The 23,292-nt window shown below is 35.0% G+C and overlaps 1 protein-coding gene across 1 annotated transcript in view; it reads right to left on the bottom strand.

Moving 5' to 3' along the window:
- Positions 1 to 23,292, bottom strand: part of KLHL1 (kelch like family member 1) — a 566,614-nt gene that overhangs the window by 396,163 nt on the left and 147,159 nt on the right. Inside the window, exon 2 of the mRNA XM_072622321.1 lies at positions 4,391 to 4,573. Within this exon, the coding sequence (XP_072478422.1) occupies positions 4,391 to 4,573 (183 nt within the window). The remainder of the gene's footprint in view (positions 1 to 4,390; positions 4,574 to 23,292) is intronic.

Below are 23,292 nucleotides of genomic sequence, written 5' to 3'. Positions count from 1 at the left end.
GAGGCCTTTAATATTGGTCCTTTACATAATTCATTCATTTTTTTTGGAAATTTCTATTATGAAAAGATGTCTAGAATCATAGTGCTAGAGGGAACCTTGAAGACAGAAAATTTACAAAATGTGGAATATGAACAAATAAACTTTTAAAAAAAGATTCAGACTTTTAAATTAGTTTCATCAAGCAGGTACCAAAAGAAGTAATCAGTGGAATTGCTGAACCATTTACAGTGACCTCTGAAAGAGCCTGGAGAAAAAGAAAAGTTCTGCATGACTGGAGAAGAACAGATACTCAGGTTTTCAAAAGAAAACCATTTTCACAGACATACAGATCAGTTACTTAATTCCTATCAAAATTATTTAAAGTACTATTCAAAATATAGTTAGTGAACATCTAGAAAAGTAAATGGTGATCACCAAGTGTTAGTAGGACTTTATCAATAAGGGATTATACAAAACTAACATAATTTCCTTTGTTGACATAGTTATTAGATCAAGAGGAAGCATGCCATCCGTAATGGATAGAAGCCAAACCTTGGAATCAGGAAAACATAAGTTCAAGATCTAACTCTAACATGTATTAATCATATAGCCATTGGGAAGTCATTTAAGTTTTCCATATTGCCAAACAAATCTATACATGTAAGTTATAGAAAAAAATTATTGATCATTTCCACACTGGCGATTTTTTACGCTGATGAAGTTGTATAACAACACCCAAAAGGGGGGAGAGGGAAAGACAAAAACTGAACAAAACAAAACAAAAGAACAAAGATTTCTAGATCAGGGGAATGATATGTCTTACCAAGAGTTCAGCAATTAATTTCATAAAATCTCTTAACATGATTTTTCGGAAGAATATAGAACACTGTGAGCTAGACCTTCATCTTTAAAAATCCAGAGGAGTACGTATTTGTTCTAGATAACTATAAGGGACCACTGGAACATTTAGAGAGGAGGATGCTATGGTTAGAACTGTAATGTGGGAATATCACTTTGGTAGCTTTGTGAGGAATGGATTCAGAGGTAAGAGAACTATGAGGCAAAGAGCTAAAGGAGGATAATATTCTCTTAGGAAAAATGAAGGTGAACTGAATTAGGGTGATTATGGTATGAGAGGACAGAAGTTAGTTGTGAGAGGTTTTGGAGGCATACTCAACAAGACTTGAAGGATACAGAAGGACATGGAAGGGGGAAATGATTCAGGTTGTGAAACTTAGTGCCTGGAAAGATGATGGTCCCAACACCAGAATATTTTTCAAAATTTACACCACTGAAATCTAGTTGACTAATTCGTTGCCTGTGTCACAGCTGCAGTTCTATTGTTTCTTTCTCTGTTGTGGTAGTTATTAACAAAACTCAATTCTAACATAACTTTGCTCAATCAGTCAATATACCCAATACGAAGTCACTGAAATGAGAATTGGGAGACTATCAATTTTGGGGAGTACAAATAGCTCTATATTCAATTAATAGTTCCACTCCATGGCAGGTATCTGGAGGGAGGGCCAAATTTACTTTGAGGAAGAGTATAAAAGGCATTATGGAGGAAAATTTATAAGACTTGGTAACCATTTTGATATCATGTATTAGGGAGTTAGGGAGGGAGAGTTAGGAGTCAAGGTTGTCTCTCAATTGGACCTACTTTCAGGAGGAATCACCTGGAAAGATGGTGATAGCTTAGACAGAAGGGAGGGGGGATTGGGAGGAGTGGGAGGAATGGAGGGGGAGTTGAGAAGAATAGGGATTTGGGAGGAAAAATGGAATAAGATTAATCTGGAAAATGTTGAGTTTAATGTGCCTATTGGATTTATATTGGAAATGTCCAGTAGTTACTTAGTAGTGTAAGACAGGACCTTAGGAGCAAGATAATAAATTGATTTGGGAAATAATCTCTATGGAGATTACTTGATTCCACAAAAGCTATTGAAATCACTTAGAAAGCTGGAGAAAAAAGAGGTCCTAAAACAAAGCCTTGAGTAGATGCATAGTTAAGGATGCTGCTATGCATGATGATCCCACAAAAGAGAATGAGGCATGTCCAGATAAGTGGAAGGCAAAAGAAAAGAAAAGATTCATAAAAACTTAGAAAGAAGAGGATTTCCAGGAGAAAGGGGGTGATCCACCATGTCATAAAGATGCTAAGAAGTCAAGAAGGATTAAAATTGCGAAGAGCTATTGTAATTGCCCAGTGGTAGCTAGGTGGTACAATGGATAGAGTGCTAGAGTCAGGAAGACTCTTCTTCCAACTTCAAATGTGACCTCAGACACTTACTAGCTGTGAGACCCTGAGCAAATCATTTAATCTTGCTTGCCTTAATTCCTCATCTCTAAAATGAGCTCAAGAAAGGAATGGCAAACCACTCCACTATCTTTGCCAAGAACCTTCGCTCTCCTCCAATGGGTCAAGAAGTCAGACATGACTGAATGACAACATGCATTTTACATACTACATATATATATATATATATACATATATATGCTTTTGCCTATATCTGTATCTGTTTACATAATATTTTGCAAACCTTAAAACATTATTCAAATATATATTATTTTCTATTCAAGGATATAAGATCTATATTATAATTGATATTTTAAGACAGAAAACAATGGTATAATATTGTTATTTCAAATTGGTTTGCATTTTAAAAGTTACTGAGAAAATTTAGAATGTTAGGATTTAGGTCAGCTATTATTAAAAAAATTTATAGGCCTTATTCTATCAATGAAGAGAGTTTCTCTTTCTCTTTTTTAATGTTTATTACCTCTTTCAAGTCGTTAATATACCAATTAGTACACCAGAAAAGGATTTAGGTGAAAGACGTTAGTGGTCTGGAGGAACAATTTAGTTTAATTCTTTTGACAAATATGCTCAGGCTAGATTATGTTTGAATAATCAACTAATTAGCAATAACTTACAACTGCCTCCAATACAATTGTACCGCCATAGGGAATAATGCTTTCAGGGAAAAATAATGTGAGTGTTCTTCAGAATTCTCAAACAAAAATTGTCACAGGGGATGTTGTGATCCACGATGTTAAGCAAATCTTTCAATATAGACTCAGTGCCCTTCTTTAGGCTAAAGCTAACTTCTATTAACAGAGAAACTGACCAGCAGAAGGAAAGAAAAATGGATATAAGGTTAGAAAAGTTTGCTTTTCCCCCATCCATACAAATTCTATAAACCCTACCTTCAAAAATAATGTTTCCTAAATATCATTTTTGTTGAATAGCAAAACTTCCTTATGGGTGATAATAAAAATGATTATTATATGTGAATGATTTAAAAGAAATCACCAAATTTTTGAACACCCCCTCTACCTTGCTGCCTGATCCAGCACCAAAAAATAGTGATATAGTATTTTTTTCAAAATCAGTGATTCTTTTCCCCTGACACCCATTTTTATGTCCATCTTCCAAATTATAGCCTATTCCTTGGCTGCATTGATAGTGATCCTTTTTGTCCCTTTCCTGTGATTCTGAAAGTCATTGAAGTAGCTCCCTTATTCTAGGCTCACTAATAGTGGAAACTGAAGAGAAAGTCGTAGCAAAACAAATGTTTATTCACCAAGCTAGATTCTTCATGTTTTGAAAAATATTGTGCTTCCAGGTAGACCTAAATATAGAGCATTATGAAAGAAAAAGTTAAGCTCCCCAAGTTAAAGTTACATAATTGCTTGCCAACTTAAAAGAGTAGGGGAAATTTTACACAAGATAAATGCGGTAGCCAGAATCAAAGTTAGTGAATGCAGACTAAACAGATTATAATTTTTAATGCAAACGACATGGCATCATTATGATTAGAGATAATTTATATTTTAGTTTTGGAATTTTAATTACCAAGGAATGAGGGAAATTTAAATGTGTCTTTACTTTAAAATTCCTTAGGGACAAAGTAAAACATCATTAATATTATTAATAAATATTTTAAGCAGTAATAATCATACGTAAAAATATGAGAAAAGTTCTTTGATTTTACTGGAAGAAAATGATTGCATAAAACAAAGATATTATAGTAGTTTATTAAATAAGTGTAGACCTTATCTTATTTCCCAGATATCGCTATACAGTCGATATTCCATCCAAAGTAACTCTAGGCCAAAAAAAAAAAAAAGGAACAACTTAATCCCCACATCTAAGATTATGAATATACTTGAACAACTGGAAGTTATCTTAAAATCATCTTATTCTTCTATGAAAATATTTAAGGTTTAAAGTACTCCCGCATTTGTAGAAACAAAGAAACAAAGAGAAAGAAAAAAGAGAAAGAAAGAACATTATCATTTAGAAATGTGAACTGTTAACCTGGAATAAGATTTTGTGAAATCTATATACTGACCATGCTCTTTTGTACATGGGCATACATTTATGGTGAAGAAAGACGCCCCCTACCTATGTGCAGGAATCTTTCGGTTGCCCACAATCAGGATCACATCACAGAGCTGTTGCTGCTTCAAGTAGCTTTCCATCTTTCGGAAGGTTTGTTCAGCATGGTGAACCGCCTGATAGAATTCCTCAGAGCTACTGGAGTCCATATCACTTGGGGGTGTCAGAGAATGACTGGTTGCTGTCAGCCTGTGAATCACAAATATAAGGTAACGTTGACCAAGTGCCATCAATTGTCCAAACCTAATCACTGATTTCTCCACGCTGATAGGAGAAATCAATGCACCTTTCTCTGCTTTAATCATTCCTAGCACAAAACAGAAAAATATATTTTTTCTCTACAGTTCAAAGGATTAGCTTGAGTAAGCAACAAAGGGCTAGAAAAAGATTTTTCTTGGATGATGGAAATAACACATTTTTTCATTACCTATAGGGAAATATTATGTATTAAACTAGAAAGTAATTAGCATGCTTATCCTAAAGTTAATTGGTAATGTTAGTCCCATGTGTTATTGGGAACAGCTAATTTCAATATACTCCTCGTAATTGTGCTAAGAGATACTAATTTTATTGACTATTGTACAAAGTACTGCTTTACAAAAGTAATAACTTTTAACTCTTGAGAGAAGTGGAATTTTTCTCTTCTTTAAAGGTTAACAATAAATTTAACAGTGCACTATAGCCACCTGTCTTATCTTATTATTGAGCATTGATACTCTTACAATCTTAGAATTAAGCTTCTGTCTTGACTCTTCTTATTCAATAAATTGGTAAGGGCAAACAGAAGACAAACAGGGGAAAAGGATATCTTTACTAAAGGGAAATAACAAGTAAAAATGGATAAAAATGGGAACCAAGGGGAAAATACACACTGATAAGGTGTCTCAGTGGAGTGTAATTTTCACATTTTTGCAAGGGCTAAATTAACCAAACCATGAGTCTCTCCTTATAGTCTTAATGCTGCATACTTTCCCAAATAAAATTTAACTAACATAAACTTAAGATTGATCCACAATAGCCTAACTCATCCAAAACCTAATGTGTCCAAAGAAGAATTTTCAAAAAAAGCAGCTACAAATGGCATTCATTTCCTATCATTTGCTTCATAGCATCAGCTTCAGGTATATATCAGAGATATCTCAAATAGTTTATAACATAGCAATAATGCTGCATATTCAGTCTCCAAGGACTATATTTTCCACACTAGAATTGCTTTAATATTACTGGTACCACCCAGGGAGAATCAAGTCAGGACTGAAACAGGCATAAAATGTCTCTGACTGTCCCCAAGGATCAGCTGTGCTCACAGGCTAGAATCCAGTCAGATGAATGTCCAGCCATCCGATGGTAATGGGCTCTACACTCAGACATGGGATTCTGAACAATTTTGTGGATGAGGAAGGGAGTAAGGGAGGTTTAAGAGCCTATTTCAATATGGATCTTAATTTTCTTTTTCTCTAATAATATTGTAGAGAGAATTCATATCCAGCTTTTTATATGTAGGCTGGACCAGATGATTTCTGAGGGCATTTAAAACTCTGAGATTCTATAATCATGGTGAACATTTATAAACTGCATTCCTCACCAGAATAAACAACAACAAAAAAAAAAACTTGTGTAGTTGGTAATGCAAATATCATCTCCATTTAATGATGACACTGATAAATTATGTGATTTGCCCATGTTACACAAACAGTAGCACATCTAATCGGTCAATAAGCATTTATTAAACACCTACTATATCCCAGACACTCTCGTAAGCCCTGGCGATACAAAGAAAGGCAAAAACTAGTTCCCGCCTTCAAGAAGTTCACTGTCTACTGGTGAGAACAAGTGTGTAGATGAAAGATAATTTCAGGATAAGCTAGAACATTTGAATTAACCTCTACTCACTCTATATCCAGCTCACATTTTCCAGTGCAACCTCTTTTAACTTATTTGGCTGTTTGCAGCAGACTTTTGGCACCAACATTAGAGCAAATTGTGAAAACAATAAAAGTTTCTTTCTTCAAATTGGCTTTGGAAATGATAGTATATCAAATATAAGTGAATTTGAAAATGTTTTATTTTTAAAAGCATTCTTTCAATTCTTGCAGTAAGCTTCATTAGTGGCACAGATTTCAAAGTTCAAGAATGACTCTTTATGGACTCTGGGAGAAATTCTAAGTATTATACTTAAGAATTTTCATGGAGCTCTAAAGCTATATGTACTCTTGTGAATGCATTAATAATATTTATTAGCACCTATTGCATAGAGAACTTAAGGGCTGAGGGAATTATCAAGTTTAAATAAGGCAGATGAAATAGCTCAAGTAGGATTTAAGCCCACAGCAGCCTCATTGGCCCCAGTATATTAACAGTTTGCTAATAGTTTATCAGGCAGGCTACCAATTGTCTATAAGATCAAAACTTTTAGAACTCCTTGAAAGGTGTGCAAAAATCTTTCAGGATGAAAAGAAAAAAATGAATATAAAGAACCATTTTTTCCCACTGTAATAATTCTATTTTAATGGCCAGAAAAAACAGAGGTAACTTTCAAAAGTGAAATTTGCCTTCAGATTTAAATTTGATATACTTTCAGTTCTAAAAGTCAAATGAAAACAAAGCAAAATTCTTTTTTTTTTATTTGAATATCATTAAGAGCAACAAAGAGTGAAAGAAAGGAGAAGAAAGATTTTGGAAATGATAGGTAAGAAAAAAGAGCAAAATAAGTCTTTCAATGAAATTTTCTGAGAAAATAAATATTAAGAAGAAGAACCAATATTAAAAATATATACAAGATATTCCCCCAAATAGCTAATACTATGAAAAATTGGCTTATTCTAGTTATAGGATTTTATCTATAGTCATAAAATTATGCAGAGATTATTCAGACTTTCAATAAATTCTGACTGTTGCTACTAAAATCAACTACTTAAAATTAGCTGCTTAAAATCCAATATAAATTAAGATAAATCAAAACAGAAAATTATATTCTGGGTGTCTGAATAATACATGTAATTTAAAATCTATGAAAAATCTTAATAAAATTCTTTGTAATCAACTAAATTTTACTTAATATAAACAAAAGATACATATCTAAAAAATACTCCTTGTGATAATTACTCATCACTATCATATTTTGTATATCTTGAATACTCAGTTTATAACTAAGTGCTCTAATATATTAAAATGACACTGATAATTCAGAGAACAAAAGCACTCCATACACAAGACATTCTAGGTGCCAGGCATTAATGATGGAACTTGAAATTTCATGAATCCTCCTAATTTAAACACTGAAAAATTCTACAATAATTGCCCTTTGATTATAACTGTAGGGGAGAGCAGTCCACTGGTTTATGGTATTAAGTTTCTATAATCTAGTCGTTATCTAATAATAACTGAAATCATCTTGAACGGGGTTCCATTCCTAAGTTCTACCATCTTTCTTGGATTTTTTATTACTATTGACAAAGTTTCTTCTCTAGGAGTGCCATCATGTTGCCTGATCTTTGAGGAATAGTATCTATTCCCGTGGTATTAACACTGTTCTGAGACTGAGCTCCTTGTAAAGCAGATGTTTTGTTTTGTTTTTCTTTTTAAAGCTTTGCTTGTTGAAGGTGGGGATGACTAAATGTGATTTTTCTTGTTTTAAAAAAAAATTTAAATGAGTATAGGAGTTGTTACAGTCATGGAATATGGCTTACAGTGCCTAACTATCAATAAGTGTAAGATCAAGGAAAATACTTTTGGATATGTCTAACAAATAGGGAGTGTGGATGTATGTGTCTATGTGTATGGGTGAGGTACAGTGGATATTACAGAGAAGGGAGAATGCAGAAGGAGAAAGAACAGTAATTAAGAAAGAATATCATGTTTTAGGAAATGTATCAGTTCACATGAGAATAGGATATTAGAAAAAGCAACAAGTAGTAGCAATCAAGTTTTTTTTTTTTAAGAATAAAGATCTAATGATATCTAAAAGATATGAATGACTTCGCAAACTTTAAACTTCAAACATCCATAATTTCATTATTTTGAATATACTTTCCATTGAAAAACTGAAATGCCTCTAGGGATTTATAACAACAGAAGTCATTGTAGAGCTGGATTTAGGAGGTCAAGGTAGACATGAAACAAATCATAGTCACTTCATCTCTCCTTTCATTTTTTAAATTGAATTATTTTATTTGTTTTCAGTGTTCCACAATCACTTCCACATATCTTAGATTTCCTTCCACTTCTTCCCCCTTATTCCCCCCTCCCTCCCCACTCCCCCCGTGAGACAGCATGCAATTTTATATAGGTTCTACATGTACATTCTTATTACATGCATGTTGCATAGAAGAATTAAAATGAATGGGAGAAACCATAAAACAAAACAAACCATAATACAAAAGAAAATGGTCTGTTTCTATCTGTGATCCAATTCCATAGTTCTTTCTCTGGATGTGAAAGGCATTTTGCCTCAGGAGTCCATTGGAAATTTTTTAAGTCCAAACATTTCAATGAAGTACTAAGTCTACCAGAAAAATCCCTCGCACACTGTGGTTGTTGCTGTGTACAAAGTTCTCCTGGTTCTGATCCTCTCACTCAGCATCGGTTCATATAAGTCTTTCCAGGCTTCTCTGAAGTCTTCCTGTTCTTTGTTTCTCATAGCAAAATAGTATTCCACTACATTCATATACCACAATTTGTTCAGTCATTCCCCAATTGATAAGGATTCTCTTGATTTCCAGTTTTTGACCACCTCAAAGAGAGCTGTTATAAATACTTTTGTACATGTGGGATGCTTTCCCAGTTCTGTGATCTCTTTGGGATAGAGTCCCAGAAGCAATATTGCTGAGTCCAAGGGTATGCACAATTTCATAGCCCTTTGGGCATAGTTCCAAATTGCTATCCAAAATTGCTGGGTCAGCTCACAGCTCCACCAACAATCAATTAGTGTTACAACTCTCTCATGTCTCCAACATTTATCATCTCCCTGTTTTGTCGTGTTAGCCACTCTGATAGGCGTGATGTGGTACCTCAGAGTTGTTTTGATTTGCATCTCTCTAATCAATAGGGATTTAGAGCATTTTTTCATATAATTATAGATAGTTTTAATTTCTTCCTTTGAAAATTCCTCTTCATATCCTTTTTCCATTTATCATTTGGGTAATGATTTGTATTCTTGTACATTTGACTCACTTCCTGTATATTTTAGAAATGAAACTTTTATCACAGATACTAGTTGCAAAAGTTCTTTCTAAGTTTTCTGCTTCCCTGCTAATCTTGGTTGCATTGGGTTTTTTTGTGCAAAAACTTTTCAATTTAATGTAATCAAAATTATCCATTTTGCAATTCATTTTCTCTTTTCAAAATCTTCATTTAGATACCACAAGAAATGTCAGCCTCCTTAGTCTTTAAAAAAACCAAAGCATTTATTTTTAGTTTTCAACATTCACTTCCACAAGATTTTGAGTTTCAAATTTTCTTCCCTCTGCCCACCCCAAGCCAGTGTGCTTTCTGATTACCCCTTCCCCAATCTGTCCTCCCTTCTGTCACAATTCTCCCTTCTCTAATCCCCATCCCCTCTATTTTCTTGTAGGGCACGGTAGATCTCTATACACCATTATCCATATGTCTTATTCCCCAGTTGCATGTAAAAACAAATCTTAATATTCATTTTTAGAACTTTGAGTTCTAACTTCTCTACCTTCCTCTCATCCCATGTTATTCCCTCCTTAAGCCAAATGTGATGAAAGTAAGGCGCACTTTTTTCCCACTCACTTTTCCCCTCTTCCTCTCCATTGAAATAGCTTTTTCTTGCCTCTTTTATGAGAGATAATTTGCCCCATTCTATTTCTTCCTTTCTCCTCCCAATAAATTCCTCTCTCACCCCTTAATTTTATGTGTTAGATATCATCCCTTCATATTCAACTTACCTCGTGCCGTCTGTGTATGTGTATATAATCTCTGCAATTACCCTACTAGTGAGAAAAGTCTCAAGAGTTGCAAATATTGTCTCTCCATGTAGGAATGTAAACAGTTCAACTTTAGTAAGTTCCTTTTGATTTCTCTTTCCTGTTTATCTTCTCATGCTTCTCTTGATTCTTGTGCTTGAAAGTCAAATTTTCTATTTAGCTCTGGTCTTTTCATCAAGAATGCTTGGAAGTCCTCTGTTTCATCAAATAGCCAGTTTTTTCTCCCTGAAGTATTATATTCAGTTTTGCCAGGTAGGTGACTCTTGGTTTTAATCCTATCTCCTTTGACCTCTGAAATATCATATTCCAAGTCCTGTAATCTCTTAATGTAGAAGCTTCTAGATCTTGTGTAATCCTCATAGATATAATAGAACTGTTTCTTTCTGGCTGCTTGCAATATTTTCTCCTTGACCTGGGAACTCTGGAATTTGTCTACAATATTCCTATGAGTTTTCCTTTTGAAATCTCTTTCAGGAGGTGATTGGTAGATTCTTTCAATATTTATTTTACCCTCTGGTTCTAGAATACCATGGCAGTTTTCCTTAATAATTTCTTGAAAGATGATATCTAGGCTCTTTGTTTGATCATGGCTTTCAGGTATGCCATAATTTTTAAATTGTCTCTCCTGGATCTATTTTTCAGGTCAGTTGTTTTTCCAATGAGATATTTCACATTGTCTGCTACTTTTTCATTCCTTTGGTTTTGTTTTATAATTTTTTTTATTTTTCATAAAATCATTAGCTTCCATCTGTTCCATTCTAATCTTTAAGGAATTATTTTCTTTCGTGAGCTTTTGGATCTCCTTTTCTACCCTGACCAGTCCTGCTTTTAAGGACATTCTTGTCTTCGTTGGCTTTTTGGATCTCTTTTGCCATTTGGGTCAGTATATTTTTTAAAGTCCTTTTTTGAGTTTTTCCATAGCCTTGATATTTTTCTTGGAGACTTTGAACATAGGAGCTTTGATTTGGTTGTCTTCTCCTGGTTGTATGTTTTTATCTTCCTTGTCACCAAACTAAGATTCTGTAGTCTGATTTTTTTCCTACCATATGCTCATTTTCCCAGTCAATTACTTGACTTTTGAGCTCTTTGTCAAGATAGTTCTCTACTTCTGTGATGTGTATGGGGGGATTGTAGGATGGGGACATGGTATTGTCTCAAACTTCAGGCAGGTTGGAGCCCAACCACTCTCCTCTCTCACACAGATCCCACAGGTTTTTTCCACTGACCTTCCAATTTGTCCTCAGTGTTTTGGGGTCATGGAGTCTGCAAACCAGCACAAGTGCCTGAAATGCGATCCCCCTAGGCCTGCTCAGGTCTAGTCTGTGTCAGAGTGGCCCACACCACACTGTGCTCTGCTCCCAGTCTGGAACAATAGCCACTTTCCTTCGACTTTCCAGGCTGTTTTGGGCTCAAAATTTGCTTCATTCTGTCATTCTGTGGGTTCTGAAGCTCCAGAAATGCTCTAGATTCATTTTTTACAGGTTTTTGGCTGGGATTGGGGGGACAGCTCTAGCAAATCTGGGTTGTTACTCAGCTATCTTGGCTCCTGCCCTCAACCTCATTAGTCTTAAAAAGAGAAAGGTCACAAATCCTTTTTCAAGTTTCTGTTTTGGGAAACTTATCAAAAGTGGGAAGAAAAAAAACATGGAAAGTGGCACAAAATATATGTTGCTAATTTGAGACAGATCCTCTAACAAAAGAGCCAAAAAGAAACTTCCCATTCAATATCCATTTATTTGGCAAAAATACTAGTTTTCCTACTGCCTAGTTGGTCCATGAACAAAAAAGGACAAGAGCAAAACCACATTTTTATAGAAAGAACAAAAGTCAATATAAAGGTAACAGCTTAGATATTTGATAACAGAAAAACTACTTGAAAACCAAGGCTTTTTAATAAATAGGCAAGTGGAGGTGAGAGGGCAGCTGGATAGCGACAGTTTGGTTCATTGTCATGACATTCCCTATGAGGCATCTGCCCTGACTAGTACTCCTCACCCACCCTGTCTAGCTATAACAGAGCACAGTCTTCCCATAGCCTAGGCCAGGGAAGGTAAATCCCTTCTATGCTGCAGGCACAGAAGACAATAAGGCACCTGAACCCAAGTCTTCTCAACTGCTTGCACAGTTTTCTATCCTTTCTGTTGAGAAAGACTCTAAGTAATATGATAATTCAAGAAATTTGTCCTATAAACCTCATGAAGAAGAAAAATAAGAAAGAAAAAGTGCTGTAAAAGCACTGCAGATAATAAGACGGTTCCCAGCCTGCTTCCAGATACTTTTGAACACTGAGGCAAGGTGAATGAGTACTCTTCTCTCCATCTCCCATTGCAAAATTTCTTTTTTTCATGGCACTTACAAAGCTTCATTTCCCAGGTTTATCTGGAGAGACAGTTCTTGGTAAGATGAGCCGAATCCCGGGATACTTAGTGAAGACTTAAAGTACTTTCTCCAAGACATTCTTATTACAAAACCACCTAAGGTCTGTCCAAACAACTATTAAACATCAATATATTATCGACTCAACTTGCTGTGGATAATACATTCAGAATTGTGTGACCAACCTTCTGATAATAAATTAACTTCAGACAATAGAGTATGATCAGGGCCAGGATACTCCAACAACTTCTCCCTTTGTACTATTCTACATTGTGTGTGTGTGTGTGTCTGTGTCTGTGTGTGTCTTCAGTACCTAACATCACCTCCAGACATTGGAGTAAGAATTTAATGGAGGATGCCTACATAAAATGAGGGTGGGAGGGATGACAAGGGAAGTTGGTAATGAACTACTAGGTAACTGGTTACTTCTACTACATTATAAACTCAAGGGTATGCACTGTGTCTTAAATACTTTTGTGTCCTATAAAGAAACTGCCACAGAGCTATGTACAAGGTGTACTTTCCAAGAATATTAATTGAGTGAATGAATTAATGGTAGATGAAATAATAATTGGAGTAAAATCAAAGATTCTTATCAGACAGAACCAAGAGGTAGTATGGTAGATGCTATTGATGCAGATATTTTTAACCTGGTGACCATTAACATGGTTTTAAAAAGATAGATAAGATAGATAACTATATTTCAATATGATTATTTTCCTTTGTAATTTTATGTATTTCAATTTATGATTTTAAAGATATCATTCTGAAAAGGGGTTAAGAGACCTCTCAAAGAAAAGACACAGAAAACTTAAGGACCTCTGGTACATTGTAAAGAGCCATCAATCTCTGAGGCCCCTTATAATTCTAAAATTCTGAAGTTCTGAAATAAGATAGAGCTTGAAATTAAAAGGAAAGGCTTCTTTTTTTTCCAGAGCTTCTTCTTTTCTATTTTTCTTTTTAATGAGACTTATAGGACAAATGTCTTGAATTATCATATTACTTAGAGTCTTTCTGAGCAGAAAGGATAGAAAACTGTGCAAACAGTTGAGCAGGCCTGGGTTCAGCCTTTAACTCTGACATTTACTACCATAGAGAAGCTGCTTAAACTCTCTAAATCTCAGTTTTTTCAACTGTGAAAGAGACCTGATAATGTTGTGGTGAGTCTGGCATGAGTGTATGGAAAAATATTTGCAAACTTTAAAGCTATAAATGATAGATATTAATGTTTTGCTATAAAATTTTGGAAGCAAACACGATGGGAGGCATAATGGGTTGAAAAGAAAGAGTTCCAAAATCAAGGTCATTTCCCAAAATCTGAGCCTGTACCCATAAATTTTTCACATTCCCAAGATTCTAGCTTTCGAGCCTTGCCATATTATATCTTGAAATATCTGTCATCTTTCTTGAAGTTCAGTCTCTCTGTCACAGAGTAAAATCAGACTAGCTTGACTTGATATGCTCTCTACGATGCCAGTGTGGGCTTCCCACCCTGCTTCCCCCATCTCATCACCTGCTATTTCCTAAGTGGTTACAGATTTCTTCACAAAGCTTTCCAACATCCTTGAACATGACATAGCATTTAAGAAGGTTCTTCATTCTTAAAAGAGGATAAATCAGGGGCCCAACAAGGATAAATCATCATCAGAGACTTTTATTAATTGCCCACTCCTATGGCACACTTAACAAAATGAGGTAAACAAAAGGGTATAGTCCTGATTTTTAGTTCTATTTTTTTTTGTTGTTTTTTAGAAATACAAAGCTTTCTAAGAGGATAAAAGCACAACTTAGGTCTCTGAAATCTCCTGCCACATTTTTAAAAAAATCTCAGTTTATGAGTCATTGTCACACATAAACACACACAAAATACCAAAAAAAATACTTTATGGTTTGTAAGACATTCTGTCGAAATAATAGAGAAAGTAAAAGAAGAGGCAAAACCTTAAAAGTGATGCCTATGGATTCAAGCTATTTATGTAAGTTCTTAATTACACGCAATGCATTTCCATAAAGAAGATAATGTATGATCACAAGGAATGATAGCAATAAGAACGCAAAAAAAAAAAAAAAACCTTAGAAAAAAACAAAAAAACCCTGAAGAAATTCACCTGCTTTGGTAAAATGGAATGACTGGAATAAGAAAAAAATTTCCATGACAGAATAATTAAATAATTACATGAAAATTTTAAAGGGCAATAGTTGTATTAATGGTGAGCTAAAAATAAGGAAATTTGAAGGACACAGGTTTTAAAAAGTCATCAAAGACTCAAGAAATAGGTAGAGAAGATAGGCTGGGCAAATGGCAAATAGGAGTAGGAATGACTGATGAGTAGCCAATGTGCTCTACTGTTGTCTTCAGGATGTCAGGATAGAGTGAGTAAGGCTTTCTGCATATTACGGTGACCCCCTAGGCAAATTTGTAGGATGTGGAGAAGAGTTGTACAAGATGGATAGAGGAGCATGGATAGAATATGATCTTAATCATAGGAAGGAACATTCAAACTGATGGGATACAGATGCTTTTGAGTATTTTTAAGCATACTTTTTAGGACAATGAATATGAAAGGGATCATCTAATCTTGTCTAAACCTTGTTGGGTCTCAGAGAACTGGGAAGATTTGCATCATAGAATTATAAAATGAGGGAATTAGTGGTTCAGTCCTCTTACTACATATCCAGCATTCTTTCTACTGTATAATAATATTTCTAAAACATTCAAAATACTGGCTATAGAAGGTAAATTTAATGGTGTCCTGCAGGCAGCTTATGCTGGCTCAAGAGAACCAATTATTAAATTTTCAATGTGAGAACTCACGCCTGGGAAATTGGCAAACACTTTCAACCAGCACTTGATTCACTGTTTTGTTGATTGTCTAGGGCAGGGGTTGAGAACCTAGGGCTTTGAGGCCACATGTGGCCCTCTAAATCTTCAAGTGAGGCTTCACATTCACAGAAAAAAATACCCTTAATAAAAGGATTTGTTTTGTAAAACTTGAAGTCAGTCAAAAGGCCCTACCCAAGAACCTAGAAGGCCACATATGACTTGGAGACCACAACTTCCTCACCCCTGGGACTCTAGGCTTAAAAAAGTGAGGGAGAAAATGTTAATAATCCAATTAAACTTAAAGTATGTTATACGAACTTCTTTTTTTTTCTCCTGGAAGCTGGAGAAAAAAGTGTCCTTTACCAAGACACTTCTAGGTAAATGATACTATTACTTTAAGTATGTAAAAAATAAAACCATTATGCACATTATATACCCCATTTAATAATAAAGAATAGTAGCTGCTATCTACTCATTATCTTTAAGCTCATAATTTCGGGTAATCAAATATCACAGAAAAGTCAGTTTTAATAACTTAAAATTGATAATCAAAAATCATAACTATGTACTTGACAAAGGGAGGTTAAGAGAACAACGTTCACCCAGGCAATAATAACAAGAATGCTTTACTTAGAGTTAAAAAAACCCTTAAACTACATAAGCTCATGGATGTGTGGTAGCATGTGACGTAATCCCTGCTACTGAGGAAAGCTGAGGGTGTTGGATTACTTGAGTTAGGGAGTTCAGAGTTAAAGGTCCCCCCTGCATTCAGTGCCTTCTCCAGTCATCCTGATCATATCTAGCCCCTACACCCACATGATTTCAGAGGAGAAAGTGATGCTGGTGTCATGACATCACCTCCCTGATGTCATAGTTCTCTTTGAGAATGAAGGACAAATAGCTAGAGTAAGGCTACGGCTAATTAAGTGAATTTATTGAGTCTGGAACCAACATAAATAGCCCCTGGGAGCCAGAGGCCAGCAGGCTGCCTAAGGAAGAGAAGACTGGTCCAGGTCATAAATGAAGTAGGTCAGAGCTTCTGTCCTAATCAAAAAAGGGGCTGGTCAGTCAGTGGTCATTGCTCTTCTTGCCTGGAAGTGATAGGAAAACAGTTTCCAAAGCCAAAATAAAATAAAACGATGAAGTGTCATAATATCCCTTCAGAATATCCATAAAGCCATTTGAATTATTTTAAAAATTCAACTTTCACTGAAAGAAAAGGAGAGAAAGAAGCACTTATTAAGTATTTGGAATGTGCTACAGTTCTAAGAGCTAGAGACAAAAATGTAAGGGAAGAGAAAGTCAGTCCCTGACTAAGGCTTACTGTGCCTGATTTTAAACTTTTATTTCTATCTTTCCTATCTTTCTTTATCTCTGTTATGTATTTTTCTTTTATTTGTTCCCCTTAAATCTAATCTGGATTTTTCCTCTTTATTCAAATTTCAACCTTTTTTTAATTAATCTTTTTCAATGACTCGATTAATTGTTGAATAAGTATGTCTCATCCTCTTTTTTGAAGAGTCAAATATGTATAGAAAACACATCTTTTTTTTTTAGAAGTAAAACAGTTTCATATGGATTGAAGAGACTTAGGAGAAAAGTAAATTTTACATCAGATAAATAGCTAAAACCCAATTTGAATAGATTGACATTTAATTTTAGGAGGGCAGGATACACAGCTATCTATGAAGCTTTTTCTGCTTATTATTTCCTTCCTGCTTGTTGAAAAACAAATTTTCTCTAAGGATGTTTTTAACCTACAATAACCTAAGCCTTCAAGAAAGGTAAAAGAATAAACAGGAAACCAATGAAATAATAACAAAATATTTGGCCTCTCCATAAATCAAATCAATGATGATAAAGAGACCAATACTCTTGCCTCTATAAAGTAGCATTTCTAGACACGTATTTTAAGAAGAAAAAAGCCTTTCCACTGAAATTAATAACAAGAGGCATTTTATTGTCAATAAAAAATTGCCTAGAATAGACAACAAAAAATTGTCAAATTACAGTAATATGAAAGTAAAATTTTGCTGGCTAAAATAAGTATAAGTATTACATGTTTTAACCCATTGAATTCTAAGTTCTTCAAAAATCTGTAGTGACAAATAATTCTTTGGTCTAGATTTTAAGAAACACCACCGATGATATAGTCTCTGAAGTTAACAGTTTTGAAACTTAATATTTTCCTACTATTTTGCTAGTTGAATGAGAGCTTTCTGTTTTGATTGAAATTATTTCTACATGCAAACATCTGATAAGCCTTTCTTTATGGTACGAAATAAAAGAAAATTCAAAACTCCACACCTTGGAAATAACAACTTTTACTTTTTAAGTACCAGTATCTAGGCTCAAAGTCCTACTTATTTAAAGAACTAATATTGATAATAAAAACATAAATGAGAAGAGAATTAATTGACATGCTAATTATTTTATCCTGCTATAAACAAGGCTAAGCCTTTAATCTGTACAAAGGGTAAATGTTTGAGTAGGCATCTTTAATTTTAACTATAACTTTTCCAAAAAGAATTTTTATGTAGCAAATTGATCAAGTTGGTCACTAAGTATTTTAAAGATCTTGATGCCTCAAACTTAAGGAATTTTCAGACCAAAGCACATGATCAATTAGATAAGATATATGCTAACAAATTGTGATGCTGTACTTTGGCTCATTTTTTAAAATGCTGCTACATAATCAGACCACTAAAGATTTTTTCTGCTGCCTCAGTGTGGTGTGCAGATGACCTTGGGTTCTTCAAGGTCATAACAGTAAGAACACAAGCTCTGGTTGATCTACCAAATATAAGACTGTTTTACAACCATATGATGGACTGCTATGTCTGTTGTCCAAAGGACGGCTTGGAGTGAGCTTGTTGCAGTGGAAAGATTGCATGGTTGGGAATCAAAAACCTGAATTCAAACCATAGCTCTACAATTCCTGTGTGATTTGGTAAGTATACACTGCAGTCTCTTAGGCTCCACAGTCAGGTATGTCCTAGGCCCTCTCTCCATTATGCTCTATACTGTCTGACTTTGTGATTGCTATATCTCCCGGTTCCTAAGAGTTTAGCATCTCTATGTAGATCATTCATTCATATAGCTAAAGATATCTATATCTATTTATATATGTGTATATATGTCTATATAAATAGATATATATACACATATGTGTGTATGTATATGTATGTATATTTGGATATAAATATATAAAGACAGCCTTAACCTCTGTCCTCAGCTACAGTTTGATATCACCAAATGCTTCTTAGATATCTTGAATTGAATGTCTTATAATTTCTGTACCTGGTATACAATAAATAAGTGCTTATTAAATGCTCATTGACTGCATTTCAGATTCAACATGTCCAAGACAGAACTAATTATCTTTTCCCAAAAATCCTCCCTACTTTTGAACTTTCCTATTACTGCCAATAGAAACACCATCCCTTTAGTCAACTCAACCTTGGCGTTCTACCCTACATTTCAGTTTGTAATCAAATCTTTTTGTTCCTACTTTCACCACATCTCATATATGGCTCCATCTCTTTATTAACAAAGCCACAACCCCGATTCAGGCCCTTGTCACCTCTTGCCTGGACTACTGCAATAACCTTCCTACTGCTTTCCCTGCCACGTCTCTCCTCATTCTCCATCCTTCACTGAACTGCCAAAATGATTTATTAAATAGGTTTGAGTATGTCTCCTCCCTGTTTAATGATTTCCAGTAGTCTCTATTATCTTTATAAATACATATATATGCATTTGATATGCATAAATATATATTCTAATATATCATATTTATATGTTTTATGAATTTTCATATGTTTGTTTGGCATTTGAATATCTTTTTATCTAGACTATTCCTACCTTTCCAGCCTTCTTATATTTTACTGACCTCCACATAAGTCCAAACACTCTATGTCCAGCTATGTTGATCTATTTATAATTTCTCAAAAATGACACTGAATCTCCCATCTCAGTGTCTTTGCATCGATTGTCTTTTATGCCTAGAATACATCGCTCCAACTCTTCTACTTTTTGGTTTTTCCGACTTTCTTCAAGACTTAGGTCAAGTTACACTATCTGCAAGAGGCCTTCCCCTATTCCACTCACTGCTAGTGCTTTCTCCTCTAAGATTATCAACTCTCTCTCTCTATCTATCTATCATGCATGTACCTGGCCATATATATGTTTTCCCCTCTATTACAATGTGCACTTCTTGAGAGAAGACATTTTTTTGTTTGCTTTAAGGTTTTGTTGTTGTTGTTGTTTTGTATCCCCAACACTTAACATAGTGTCTGGGATATAACTGTGGCTTAATAAATGCTTATTGACTTTCTAACTGTAATCATCAGGCCTGCCATGGAAGAATGGTACATACATATGTATGTACATAATATATGTGCATATATGTGTACATGTATGTATGCATGTGTGTACATATATTGGCCAGAGCTACTGTCAAAGAACATTTCCTAAAGTGTGAGCGTGTGTATGTGCGTGTGTGTGTGTGTGTATGTGTAAGGGGAGGGTGAGGGGAGGGTCTTGATATTTTTCTGTGTACGATGTAGCTATAAATTCTAAAAAAATTAAATACTCATACAACAGGAAAAGAATGAGAATCTCCGAAAGGAGAACCTTAGTCACAAGAAAAGGCAGCATGTGAATCATTTATATAATTGTTCTAAAGATCTAACTGATCCCTGTAATATCATACTCATGGACACCCACTGATTGATGCCATAATAGATTCTTGGAAACTCATAAGACCATAGTGTCATTTGCCTCATCCTCTTTACTCATTGACCCACCAAAAAGCAGGTGGGCAGAGTCTTGCTCCTCTACAAACTGTATATTCTGTCATTGTCTCCTTTTGTATTTAGATGGAATTTCTGTATTGCTGTGATAAAAAAGTTCATGGAGTTTTATATGGAGAGTGGGAGAATAAGATCTAAAAGTGACTGGTCATTAGTTGCAAGTGAATGAGTGGAGAGAAGTGAAATCTTTTCCCAACATCATCAAATGACTTCACTGTTGGAATTTAAGGTGATGGATAGTATATACCATTCACATCTCCGTAAGCTGATTGTTCCTCAAGCCAAGTCCTCAGACTGTCTGCCTAACTTACTGAACTTTTTATCCTCTTTTCCTGCATCCTAATTTCTTATTAGAGGATCATTTTTCTAACTTTTTTATTTGTTTGTTCGTTTTATTGTGCTTGTGTTTAAAAGAGAAATGTCACTCCTATCTATATATAGAAAAAAGGACTTGATTATGAGTGAGAAGATACAGACTCTAGTCTTATCTTTGCCACTGTCTTATGATGTTATCTTGGACAAGCCACTTAAATTCTCTAGGCCTTAATTATCTCCTTGCATAAAATATGAAATTAGACAAAATGATTACGATGAGCTCATCTAACTTGAATTGTGATTAGACTTTATGACGAAGGGAAGGAAGGAAGGAAGGAAGGAAGGAAGGAAGGAAGGAAGGAAGGAAGGAAGGAAGGAAGGAAGGAAGGAAGGAAGGAAGGAAAACTTGAATGTGTTACTTGCTTCTTGCCAGTAGGGATTGTTTTACTCACCACATTTGGATCACTACCATCAGTCACAGTATCTTAAACCATGCATGATGATTAAATTTATTAGAGGAAGAACAATACATCTGTCTACAATCTTATGTCCTTCTCTACCAAAAAATTTACAAGTGAAGGTCTCTCTAATTTTATAATGGAAGTCAAGGAGAAAATATGATTGTCTTTATAGTCAGCTTTACCAGTACACCTCTGTGTTGTAAAATAAAACAGAAATGCCATGATTAGCTCCTGTTACTGTTTTCTAACTTGTGTCTCTTGACAGGGGGTAGAGTAAACCTTTTAAATCTGACTCCAAAATGGAGGAGAGGTCAAGTGTTTGGGAGAGAATCAGGAATGATCTATATCACATTTTGTTTTACTTGTACTTAGTTGGAATGAGCAGGTGGCATTATTCACTGTGGTAAGACTTCGATTAAACAGTCCAATACTCTTAAATCAAAGAATGCCACAGATCTTGTGTTACTGCAATAAAAAATCTACCCACTTGTATATAACTACCCCCCTCTTTTATTAACGGTCAGTCATCCAGAAATCCAATTATCTGACACCAGTTTCTTTGGTGTGAAATATGCTGGGTTTGTTTTCCTTTACCTTTATACTTAAACAGTTTTTGTAGTGGTAAATAATATACAGATACATACTTAGATAGATTTGTGATCCATTTATCTATCTAAATCCTCCACTGGTATAGGTCTGGAACCACCCATGCCCTCTCATTCATGAGTGATTCTCTTTTGTATCTTTTTATGCACCCTCCATAAAAGATCATATAATTATAACAGGCTATCTGTCGGTTATTTCTCATTGTCACTGTGTGAGTGATGCATTTCCTTTTCTGGTTGCATGCACTTTTTGATGATGATATGTATGCCTTGGACTTCTCAGGACAAGACATTTCCAGATGTCTGTTTTATGTAGCACATGGGAACCCTTATATATAAGGTCTCTAAAAATGCTACCCCAGTTTCATAGCACTTTGTAAGTCTGCACCCACTTAAAACTTTAGATCCTAGATTGTAATTGCATTATTTTTCACTTGTTATTCAAACCACATAGCTCATCAAAACAACATATTCTCCAATTATGAGTGGCCAAACTAAACTGCACATATTAGAATTGAACTTATTATTATCAAGGCCTCCTTAAGGAAACCAAAGAAGTAACCAAGTCCAGAATGCATCAGGACTGATGTAAACATATAACATGGAAAGGGAGACCATGGAGTTTTGCTCAGAGTAGGGTCTTCTTTTTTAATTTAGTCCAGGATCCTTTGCAAGTAGGATTGATTTGCTTTTTATTTTACAATAATTCACTTTTCAAATGCAAGTACTTCAAGAAAGTATTTGCTGTTGTTTTTGTTATTTATCCTTTGTTCTCAAGGATCAATGAATACAGGAGGTTTAAGTCTTGGCTTATAAGTAACTTGGATTTAAGTGAGAGAGGTGTGCAAAGTCATCAGCTTCACTCTCTCCTTTAGAGTCATTGGAGTCCAGTGGCAAGACATAACTCAAGAATACTGGCCATGGCCCAGGATGCAGTGGGAGACTTTGACTTTTTAAATTAAAGTCTTTCCCAGGTCTCAGTTTCTCTGAGGCAAAGCTCACTCAGTAATTAAAGGCTAGGTAAGAACTCAGGCAAAAGATGGTCTAGTTTGCCCTCATAAAAGAATTAATCTGGGAAAGGAAGATCTTCTGTGTTTCTGGCCAGAGCAGAAACAATTGCTATTCACACTCACTCTGAGCCATCAAAACCCAAACACAATGAAAAAATGAGGCTTGGGTTGGGACCAATCAGTTAAAGTCAAAGCGATTTGGGTTTAAAAGCTTAGAAAGTGAACTAACAAAGACAAAGAGGGGTGCAGGAAAACTCCAGTAGAGGAACTACAGCTTATGTTCTTACTCACTCAAGAAGAAATACACTTTTGTAAAAACGCTTTCTTCAAAAATAAGAGAATTACCTCCAAAAAAAATAACCCTAATTAGAGGTTTAAATCAGGTCCCAACTTCCCCTTGAAGGCTTCTCTGACAATCCCATCATAATTACTACCAGGTAGTTTAGCATGCATATGATAGCACATCATTAACTTAAAACACACGCACACAGATCTAAACCCCATAGTCTAAACTCCTGGATGCCAATCAAGGCCAATGATGGCCTTGTTTGCCAT

This window comes from Notamacropus eugenii, chromosome 6 (genome assembly GCF_028372415.1).
Source record: "Notamacropus eugenii isolate mMacEug1 chromosome 6, mMacEug1.pri_v2, whole genome shotgun sequence".
In the NCBI taxonomy this organism is placed as follows: Eukaryota; Metazoa; Chordata; class Mammalia; order Diprotodontia; family Macropodidae; genus Notamacropus; species Notamacropus eugenii.
Note: the sequence above shows the minus strand (reverse complement) of the source record. Positions and strands in the feature narration are given on the sequence as shown.